The sequence below is a fragment of the Wasmannia auropunctata genome, unplaced genomic scaffold, assembly GCF_000956235.1.
Source record: "Wasmannia auropunctata unplaced genomic scaffold, wasmannia.A_1.0 LD335986.1, whole genome shotgun sequence".
NCBI classification, from domain to species: Eukaryota; Metazoa; Arthropoda; class Insecta; order Hymenoptera; family Formicidae; genus Wasmannia; species Wasmannia auropunctata.
Genome location: NW_012026904.1, coordinates 1,175,044 through 1,186,880, shown reverse-complemented (window position 1 = coordinate 1,186,880; position 11,837 = coordinate 1,175,044). Strand labels below are relative to the sequence as shown.

Here is an 11,837-nt window from a genome sequence, read left to right as displayed (position 1 = left end):
ATTCGGCGGTCAGGCCGGTGCACGGCGGTACAGTGGCCGACTTGTGCCGCGGCGATGCCGATTCCCGATGCCGAGATTACGGCGGATTTCGCGCATCGCGCGTCCCATCCCGGGACACGCCGTACGCGCTGTGGCCGCTATTAGCTTCGGCTTTGATTGGCTGCGTTTAATGAGCCGGGCGACACGCGTGTATAAATTGCTGCTTGCTTGTCTTTGAAGATATTTCGAGGCGGTTGCGGGAGGATTTCTCTTCCTCCTCCTCCTCCTCCTCCTCCTCCTTGGCGACGTCTCAACGTTCCTTTCCCGTCTGCGCGTTTTGCCGTATGTATCGCGGATGTCATCGCCGAATTTCTGCGAGTTCGTCTCCGTGCCCGCCTCGCGGTCATGGACCACGCGTTGGCGTCCCTTGGCGACAGATGAATGGCTTCGAAAGAGGAAATGTGTCTCCTCGAGTAAACTACGACATGCATATTAACGACGAAGTTAGATACTTCTTCGAACGGCGCAGCTGGCGAATTACGGAACGGCATTTTATTATATTATACTGATATTATATTTATATTGTACTCTTAATTGTTTTATTCTATTTACTAAAACATTTTTTAATTAACGCTTGATTTCCATGTGTCGCCTATAGATGTAGGTCCTACGTCTATGATCGTCACCAATCAAACACGTTTTTTTGTTATGCGCTTGTCGTTTGTCGCGCGTCAACGCATGCATAGAAACCGAGATGACAGTGAAATATTTTATCCGTACGTGGCGTGCGTATCTTTCGTACTTTCTATTTCTGTGCTTGCACGTGAATATAACTTAATTGCTATACTTGAATATAGTTCAGAATCAAAAATACACGATGTCGAAGACTATGGAATCAACATTCGCGAGAGTTGTGTCATAAAATTAAAGACGTCTCACGAAAATTATCTGAAGGATGTATAAATCTCTTCAAAGTAAGCAAATTCCTACCCACAAATTAATTTATACTGTTAAACATCTAAAACAACATCTAATTTTCCAGAAATGCCGCGAAACATGGACGTGAAATAACCTTTCTAACAGCTTTAGACAAATATTGATTTTGTATTTTTCGAAGTATTAATTGATAATTTTATCGCATGATTTTTAACTCGCATTAAAACTCAGTATGATACCAATTAGAAAAAATTTCTCGGAGCGCCCTGATACGTTCGCAAATAAATACACTCAGGAAGTCAAAACGAACTACTTTTTTTCGCTGCAATGCAACAAGAATACCGCCATACGTTTCGATACGGAATCAAGACGAGCTTCGAAAATATCCACTTCGACAATCGAGACGTATCTGAGAATAAGTCCAGAGTCAACACTTGAAGAGAATCACGACGATTTGAGACCTTTTTTAACGTTACTGCCGTTCGAGGATAAATTCATTCGAAATTCGAGATGCGCGAAATCGAGCGAGGCCGAGGGCAGGCGGCATGTCTTTACGAAAATCTTCGGATCAAAAACTTCGCAGGCGGAGATGTTCGAGGGATCCATAAAACATCGAGTCGTGGAGTTCCTCGACGGTAAAAGTTCGACCATCATGACTTACGGCATGAGGGATTCCGGGAAGACTTACACGCTGTTCGGCAATTCCGGGTCGCCCGGTATAATAACGCACAGTATCGAGCTTGTGTTTTCGGCGATAAACTGCACCATAGCGCCGTGGTACAAACCAACGTTTCGGGACACCGTGCTCCGGCTGAACGAGGCCGCGCGGACCACGGAGATGCAGCGGAAGACGCGAGTATTAAACGAACGGATTATAGAGGCGGAGGCCAGAAGATTTCTGAGGAACTTGCGGCCGAGGAACGCGGATCCTGATCAGCGAGACGGGGATCCTGATCTTGAAGGCGAGGAGTGCTATAGCGAGTCGATGTACGCCGTATGGCTGTCCTTCGCGGAGATTTACAACGGAAACGTTTACGATCTGTTGGACGATGCGGAAAGACGCTCCCCGTTGAGGTTGTACGTGAACACCGAAGGGCGAACTTGTGTTTGCGGTTTGCAAAAGGTGCACGTCATAACCGCACTGGAAGCCTGTCAGATTCTCTTGGCGGGCCGATCGCGAACGAGCGCCTTCGCGACAGGATCGTGGAGCTCCCGATCGCACACCATTTTTACGATGGAATTGCTGAAATATCAGAAGGATCACGCCGCGGAAGATGTGGTGCTTAGCACTTTGACTTTTTGCGACCTGGCTGGCTCTACGCAGTTCGAAAAATCGCACAAGCTCGAAGCGAGCAGCATCAACAATAGCCTACTGGTACTTGGTAGATGCCTCAAGGCCATGAGTCAAAATCAAATGGCACCGTTTCGCCAATCAAATTTAACGAGGATATGTCAACGGGCTCTCTCGGGTGAAGAAAATCTGAGTATTATAGTGAACGTCGTTTTTCGGCCGGGTCTCTGCGACGAAATACAGAGCATTTTTAAATTCTGTGACATAGTTAGAAAACTACAAATTAATCGTCACAATGGATGCAAACAATTTTGCGAATTTGAAAAAACTATCCGTGATCTTGAAACATGCGATGGTAACGTTTTGGCGTCACCGTCTAGTCATCAGAGTTTGTTTGAGACCGCAGAAACGACTGGCTGTGTCAATTCGGCGTGCAAAGATATACAGGAGCAGAATAGAAGACTAAAGGAAGAATTGGAAACTGTGAAGAGTGATATGCTAAATTGCGAATATACAATTCGGCAACAACTAGCCGACCGTTATTCGCGCATGTTCGAAGAGCTGGAAGGGACTTACAAAGAGAATACCAAGAAGATCGAAACTGAGGGACAGGATCTGTTGAAATGGTCGGTCGAACAAGTCGAAAGCTTTTACAAGGAGCGCATCGATAATCTAATGCGGCGCAAGAAGAGAAAGCGAAGCGATAGCGGCGATTACGTCGAGGACAATCGTGCGCTTTGCGAGGAGTTCGAGGCCGAGAATGCGCAGGTTACTTCCAAGATGGTGGTTCTGAAAGAAACGGTGAAGAAATTGCGAAAGGAGAACAGGACAATCCTCTACGAGAAGAACAAGTGCAGCTTCGAATTGGCCTTGGTGACGGAAGAATTGAAAAAGTTTCGACAGCTCACGCGAGCCAGGATCCGTAAGTGGGGTGGCAACGATGAAAACATCAAGGACGATTGTCTCATGAACAATCTGGAACAGTTAATGGATGAAAAAGTGGAAAGAGCCGAGAGGAAACTTGAGGAGATGAGCGAATACATCCGCGCGATGGAGAACAATGACGCTGAAGCTGCTTCTGGAGCGAAACAGAAATTATCAAAATCGGGCGATCTTTCGAATGATACTTTGAACAGGATGAAAGAACTGGAGGAGGAACTTTTACGCAAAGAAGCTTGCATTATCAGACTGCAGCATCACTCACAATTGCAAGAGAGACAGCTTGCTGAAATTCAACGGGGCTTGAACGATACAAAAAGTGACAGTACAAGCGATGGAAAGTGCAGATGTGACCGATCGACAAATATTTCATTTGACGATTATACGGCAGACGGCTCTTTTCAGGATAACACGTCTGTTGAGAAAAATTCCCCACAGATGTGCGTTAATTCATCCATTAATGAACAACACGAAATTAACGATTGGATCGTCGTTCCAACATTATTTTCTAGCTCTGTCGAATCACCGAAGAAGAATCTTTCGAACGTGTCAAACGTTGATCGCAAAAGTCTCTTCGAAAGTAGTGGCAGTATGGATTGCAGCGGTTCTAGATCGAGCGAAAGAAGCAGCAAAGATGACTCGGGTGTAAGTAGCGAATTACGACGATCTACCAGCATAAGTAATCGCACAATTAGCCGCGAAAACGAAGACAAGTGCACGCAAACTTGCGTCATCGACGAGGACATTCAGAATGCAATGGAAGAAAACGTGGAACAGTTCAAAGATAGCGCGAACTTGAATAAATGGAACTATCAAGAGACGTTACATGTTGCCGAATTGTCTCAAAATCTGGAAACTATCCGGGACGTGATTTACGCGTTGGATCACGAAGCTGCTTGTACGAATGAATATCAGTTGTTACGTAAAGAAGGAGTGCTGACTGAAGAGGAGAATAAAATTGCAATCAAGCGCGATGGTTTATTCAAGGTGATAGAGAATGAAATTCAGGAATACAAGCGTGAGATTCGCGAGCTAATCCGCAAGCTGGCAATTAAGGAAGAAAATGAGAGTCGAATTTTCAAATATTTGGAAAGATACATAGACAGATCTATAGCCTTTGAAAATAAATTATCTTTGATGCGTAATCGACTGGACAAAGCGTATAGTAAATGCGCGAACGAACACTTACCGAAGATCGAAAGTCTGGAAGATGAAGTGTTACGAAAGACCCTGCAGATAAACGAGCTCGATGGAAGGATCGCTAAAATGCAGCGCGAGCTCGCGGATGGTTACGAATTGTTCCAGAAGATACACGATTTTGAGATTATTGCGAACAGATGTCAGAGAGACAAGAACGAGCTTTACAGGCAGTTGCATGAATGCTCCGAGACCCAATTGACTCTCGAGGATAAACTGAAGAAATTAACAATGAAGATAACGGAAAGAGAGAGCGAAGTTATCTCGTTGAAGAGTGAAGTACGCAATATAGCAGATCTGAATGTCGCGAACAGCGAGAAAGCGAGAAATCTGAGCGAGCAAATTACCGAAGCTGACGAAAGTATCGGTACGGCTAAGGAAGATCTGCATTGTTGTCAAGATTTGCGTAAAAATGTGGAGAGCACCATGAAAGCGGAAATTCGCGACTTCAGATCTTGGTTCTCGGATCATAAAAATAATACAGCGCTCCTGAACGAAATTTGCAAGACTTATGACGATAGCCAGGATGAAATAACTCGTTTAAAGATGCAACTGGAGCAGAAAGAATTAGAAGCAATTCTACTTAAAACTAACAGAGATGCTATAATAAAAAAATATGAGATTTTAATGAGACATTTTCAAAATGAAATCGAAGAGAAGAACAAACACTTTAAAACTGTTGCGAACAGTTCAAATAACTTGGAGAGATCTTTAACCGAGAATCAAAGTCAGCCGGAAGAAACCTTAAAAGACCATGAAGCGGAAAGTAGTTTCGCGAGCAGTTCCTGTTTCGTGCCTAAACACGTTAGTTCAGAGGCATTAAATGTTACTTCAACCTCAAGTGAAGATTCCATAACTTTTTCCGATGAGAAAGGTAGTAAATTCAATGATAACGAATCCTGTCAGGTCTGTTCACACACAACATAAAATATTTAATTATAGAATAGATAAACAATTAACGCATAATATGTTTAATTGTTATAATAGATATTTTAAAAGTTTTTTGATGAAATTAAAAAATTTGTTAACTGTTAGTACGCATTAGCATACACGTAAAAGTTGGAAAATTTAATAATTGCGAAAAGAGATCTCGCATATAATATCCTACATCTTTAAAATTTTCAGACTGATACCAGTAAAAAGTCAACCAAGACAGATACCAGTGTAGAGTCAAATAAATATATTCGTCTAATTTTACGTCCGCCTGTACGTGAAACTGATTGTTCTGAAATAAAAGATTATTCCAACATGAGATTACGAGGTACCGAAGACAAGAAGAAAAAAGATGGGATGGAAGTTAGAAGGATCTCTGGTAAAACCGCACTTTCACAACTCTAAACAGATATTAATAATGATTCGGAAACAACAACGTGACAGTAAGCAATATATCCAAATAATTAATGATCGTTCAATTATATATAATTCTTGTATATAATTATTGATATTAAGAATATTGCCGCGTGCATTTTTAAAATAATTTGACATTTATTTATGTTTCGTGTATTTCATGTATTTCGTACTCCGCTGAATGTTTCGTATACAATTTTAAACACGTGTCATACTTTAAATTTAATAGAGAAAAAATTGTGCACGTCTCAAATGTTATACGTTTTAATCCAACTGTTATATGTTTAATTTGTATTGTTGTCTCTGTATTGTTCTCTCGTTTGCACACACATTTAGCTCATAAATTAATAAACTTTTATGTAACCTTTACATATTTTTTCAATAATTGCCAACAAAAAATTGTGTGAATTTATTTTGAACGAGATTACGCATAATACAATTTGAAGTCTAAAACACTATTTTGCAATTTGATCAATATTATTATCGTTTTTATTATTTTAGCTGTATAAAAGATAACACAAGACTATAGTAGATATTACGTGAGAGATGTGCTGTATCAATATCTTATTATGATGTTATTCGTAAGAGGCAATAGTGCGATTAGCGATTGGAAATATTATCGATATATCAGACATTCCCCCGCGAGACGAGATCATGTGTAATGGCAAAATGTGGTTCCGACATTCGTTACAATAAACGAATCATCCACAAATAGAGGCAGCAACTGCGTTAAGCTTAGTCGTGCAACAGCGGACCCTGCTCCGGATTTTATTGCCAATATGCTATAATTTCTGACATTAGATGCCGCTGACGCTTTCGTCCGCTCATTACAACCCGCCCCATCCCCAAACGTGATCTTCCCGCGAAAACGGCTATTCTGATCTTTCTCTCTCTCTCTCTCTCTCTCCCCCCCTCTCTCTTTCGCGGATACTGATAGATGAAATTATGAGGAGGGATATCGAAATTGGACCGCGACCTCCATTCCGTACAATCTTTTGGTTTCTGATGATATTACCGGGATGTGCGATGTGATAAGGGGATACGAATAAATGAAAGGAAATCGTCCAATACGAAATTGCAATCTGCTGCGAGTTTGCGGATGTAAGAACGGTGCGCTAAGATTACTTCTAGTGATACGTTTTAACATATTTCTAATCGTTAAAAAGATCCCTTCTTGAAAGAAAGTAAGGAGTTGATTTTTCTTAAATAACAAGAAATTCATTTAAAATAATTTAAACAATTTAAATTATTCTGAAAGATCGCGTGCGCGCGGATATTGAATTGTATCTGCAAAATGAATTTATTCCGTTAATTGTTTGGCTCTTGGACTATCAATCCGATTGTAATTATTCTCATATTACTTTCTCGTAGACGAACTTGTTATCGCGATGAAAACAGCCACGAGTGGTTTGCGAAATCGCAGATCGCAGCGGCCATTTTCGCTAGCTCACCTCTTCGTCGTCGGTGATTTCTCGGGGTAAATGTACCGCGAACTTTCCTCTTTCAATTGGCAATAAGATTTGATCGTTGCGGGAAATATCATCCAATTTCCTTTCTCTCTTGGCCGGGCCGGAACATTGCCGCTCGTCCGCCTACTCACGTTTGCCCTCTAACTTCACCATCAACCACCCTCTTTCCGTTATCCTTTACACGCCCGGTCGCAAGACATAAAGATGGCGAAATCATCCCCTTTGGTTCGCCAGTTGAAATTGCACCGGTGCAATATTCGTACCGATGCTTGTTCGTGGTATGTTTAACACTTTATAATTATGATTTTTTTTAAATTGATTAAAAAAACTTTGTTTTGACGTGATTTATTTTTGAATTATCTTATTTAATAAAAATGGAATAGAAAAAGTATAGAAAGAGAAAGAAAATTATTTAATAGAACAAATTAATATTACTACTTACTATGTGTGTCGAATATTTCATTTACAAATCAACTAAAATAAAGAAATATATATTTTGTATTATTTAAATAATGTATATGAGAGTTTGAAATTTAGAACAGCTGACGTAGGGTATACACGCTGTTTGAAGGTTGAGCGAGCACTCGGAGGGGTAATCAGATAGAGGAGGAGAAAGTTATTCCCGGTGAAGTTTCCTCGAGACATTAGTTTATAATTCGGCAATCCCGGATCAGTATTTGTCACGATTAGCCGAACCCTCCCCCTTCCACCAACGGTTGGAATATCTGTTTCTGGGGAGGTCTCATCCCTTTCTTCACCCCTTCTTCGTGGATCCTGCGCGAGTTTTCATTAATTTCGCCCAATCCTGCCGAACTATTGTCGTAGTTACGCACAATTTCGGCACGACAATGCCCAGCTTTCTCTGGGATTGACGTAGACGAAGGGGGGAAAGCGGGCGAGGGAAGGAGAGGCCGAGCCTGTAAGGAGTTATAACGATGTCGAGTGGGAAGGGTAAGAAGTTCTCCGGGTTCAAAGCCCGGGGTGGCATGGATTATATTTCTCGTGTCATTTGCCTTCTGAGTTAGACCGATGACGTTTCGCCTCGAGTTTCTCTGTAGAAATTTTGCTACGCGAAGCGAGAAGAGACTCGTCGGAGAACGGGATTTGATAGAAAAGGATTTCGATACAAATTGAAGAACTTCCATTTATATTAACAAGTAACATATATATGTGTAATAAGCATATATATCATAAGCGCTTTAAACGAAATATTTCTATTAATTATTAGCAGAAAGACAAGAAAGTTATTCTCTTGTAATACGCATCATTTTCTTGATTTTTTATAATTGTTCATAATAATTAAAACAATTTGATATAAATATGTAATTACAAATTTAAAAGATATAAAAAGTAACTCCACTGCTGATCAAACATTTATGAGATACATATTCACAACGAGATGTCGAGAAAAAGTACGAACCGTTGCTCGGACAAATACGGCACTCCTGCGAAAACTTTGACTTCGATATGGCGACTTTTGTCAACGTCGAACGGTATCTTAAGAATTAGCCTCGCGGGATTTCGAGGCGAGAGGCTACCGCTGGCTGCCGGCGCCGACGTTGAAAACACACGTGTGAGTGTCACGGTGGGGCTACAAGAAGAGACGGGCGGAATCGTCTGGATCCATTTGCAATGTCACCCGGACAATTTCCAACGGACAAACTTCCATCTTCGAGCTTCGGGGGTCGGACCCGCGATATTAGAACAAACGATTTCATCTACTACGTCCTCGTGCCCCACCCCAAGATCGTTCCCACCGCACCCTCGAGATCTACGTGCGGGCCTAGAGATACAGAGACGATTTCATAAGAAATATCGTGCCGCCTATAGACATAAATATTCAGTTGCTCCAATATGATTAAATTAAAATTTGTATGCAGGATAATTGCAATACGGCAACACGGCATAAAACACAGTCATCCCGGAGATATAATTTAAATTAATGATACAATAATTTTTCACAGGAATGATTTTCAAACATCGTCTATCACTATCAAAGTAATTATAATTATTAATAGAAATATTAGCCGTTTTAATTAATTTGTAATTCCATTTGTAAATATTATGAATTAAATCTGTTTATGCATTTAACTTATTACGATTTTTCTTTTGTCGGAAAAGTAAAGTGTATTACGACACTGGCTGGCATTCGTCGGTGGTTATGTATTTTGCCAATATTGTGGAAACGCATAAGATACAGATATTCGTGGTTATTCGCAGCGTTTTCATCACCGTACGCAGGCACGCTGTATGAGAGCATCCCCGGATTAAATACAGCCACGCTTCCGGACGATGACTGCGTAGCACCGCGTCGCGCCGCGTCGCGTCGCGCTGGATAAATCGCGATTGCGTAATATCGCGAGCGAAGCGTTTGCGCGAGTAGAGAATTGCGTAAAGGCAAATATGCGATAGACTACCCGAACGTCCCGTATTGTATGATTGTCTCCGTTCTCCGCCCCCTTCTCCAACCATCCCTGTCCGCCTCTCGCCGTCGCCGCCACCGCCACCGCCACCGCCGCCGCTGCCGCCGCCGCCGCCGCCGTCGCGTTTCGCAGGAAATGCCTGTCTTGCATTTCCCGGCATTGTAACCACCCCGTCGGCTTCGGAGTATTGCCAGCCTCCACGTTTGAATTGCATTACCTATTATTGCTTATTGTTCGCACGCTACGTGCCTCTCGTCTCCTGCGTGCCCGGATTTTCCCCTCTTCGGTCCACCCCTGCTATTCCTTTCTACTAATCTGCGGCTTGCCTTTGCCTTGCTTCTTTTTAGCTTCTTTTTACTCGCTATCGCGAATATCGTAGCATTAGTGTTCCACGCTTCTTTTTAATAGGAATTAAATTATCTCCTAAACATGATTGAGCTAAATTAATAATACGCTACGATATTTCACCCCGTATCAGTATAAACTTCCGCAGCCGCGAAGTGGAGTAGTAACGATATATTTGATACATTTCACTTGCACTTGTGAATGTTTGCGGACATCGAGCAAAGAAATGCCGAGGTCGTGCGCTCAACGATCTATCCCCGAGCTCGCCGACTTGTATGCTAAAAACGTACGGAATCAGATTCGACCGACTGGCCCGGAGCGACTGCCGCACGATCCCCTGGCGCAACTTACCGAGATTTTATTCATTTTTACATATGACCGAGCGGGCGATAAGGAAACACCCGTGATATTTCACGTTTTTATATGCGGCCGCGTTTGCCTTGAGGTGTTGGCCGGCCGCGCACGCCCTCCGTATAGAAATGTTATACGCTCCGGCCCGTGCCTGATATGCGAAATAAGTAGCCTCCGGGCATCGGAAAGGCCGCAGCCTCGTTAACTCGGCGTCGTAATCCAAGGATTGCGTCGGCAAGGAGAACCGTTTTCCTCGTGATCTCTTCGAACCCGAAACTTCAATGTCGCGTCTAAAATGACATCGTTCCCAACTGACGTTTGACGTTTTAAGAATCGCTGTCTTATCTTGTATCTTTGACGAAACATCGACGTTTAAAATGCAGACATTTTTATGCTTTTGTATACTTTATTAATTTGTAATATATAATTGTTCTAATGCAAAACAACACGTACAAATAGGAATACATCCATGCATACGTATCTCACATGTGTGTGGCACATCTCTAAACTTAAAAACTACCAAGTCTATATGATTAAATACAAAATAGCTCATGCATAACTTCTGAGCATTTCTCTGTTTTAAAGTTACGCCGGATACTTAATCGAGAACTTTGACGATCGCTCGATGTCGGAAGAGATCGTATACTTGTTACGGATCCGCAAGTGCGGGCACGTGTGCTCAGGACGGTTTATGTACGCTCATGTGACAATATGGCGTCGCGGGTGGTTTGAGTGGCTATTGAGATGCTCGACTGCCGAGCGCGCGCGCGGTGCCCTTACAAAAGAGCAGTACTTACCAGATATTGGAGGCAATGAGGCGGGCTACTTTTAACAAGACTACCCCCCCGGCGCACCGCTCTCTCCACTTCACCGATCCCCATGCTCGATATCAAACCGCCGCGCGCCCCCGTTGTTGTGGAATCCCATAAAATTACGAGCGCCACGGCGAACCCATTGATCCCGATTCGCTAACGAGCCACAAGTTGGGGATCACGTAAGAGGATCCGCGGATCGTCTTTTCTGCGGATGGATCTTATCGGTTGTGCTTCACGATGCTCCTTTCTCAAAGAGCGCGGTATGAAAGAGTAGCTTCATTTAAATCTGACTTTCGTAAACGTAACAAGTCTTTTGGCGGCGATCTATCGAATTATGTGTGTCATGATAATGATTGTATCAAATCTACTTTAAGTCATCAAAACGCAAATAGATTAGGTATTAAATCCAAAATAATATCGGTGAGTTTTTCAGAAAGAAATAACTATAATATGCTGTGTTTACTGTACAATGTATCCGTTCGACCCTCTTTCTCACAAAGGATTTCGGATTCGACAAATCAGACCGTCCTTTGTTTTGATAATCTCGAGCAAATTCGGAGTTTGCAGAAGTTGGGTGTCCGTACGAGGACAAAATTTGCAAAACAAAGCGTCGATTTGTAGAAATTTATCGGGCGCGTCACGCAATTAGGCAAATAAGCAGTCTAACTGAGAATAGCGCCGGTATACGGAACGCCGGATGGAAGGGTGTAACGACAAACAATCTCTCTTTCTCTATTATCACTCT

The 11,837-nt window shown here is 42.4% G+C and overlaps 1 protein-coding gene across 2 annotated transcripts; it reads left to right on the top strand.

The window, feature by feature from the left end:
- The first annotated feature begins 755 nt into the window (after nt 1-755).
- LOC105454345 (kinesin-like protein KIF20A) lies at nt 756-6,088 on the top strand. Of its 2 annotated transcripts, none has more exons than XM_011696906.1 (3): nt 756-953; nt 1,022-5,216; nt 5,468-5,559. In XM_011696906.1, exons 2-3 carry the CDS (start codon nt 1,148-1,150, stop codon nt 5,470-5,472), a joined length of 4,074 nt encoding a protein of 1,357 aa, XP_011695208.1. In that variant the 5' UTR covers nt 756-953; nt 1,022-1,147; the 3' UTR covers nt 5,473-5,559. The 2 variants fall into 2 exon arrangements, with proteins under 2 accessions (XP_011695208.1, XP_011695207.1); XM_011696905.1 differs by having other exon boundaries at nt 757-953; nt 1,022-5,248; nt 5,468-6,088.
- The last annotated feature ends 5,749 nt before the right edge of the window (nt 6,089-11,837 follow it).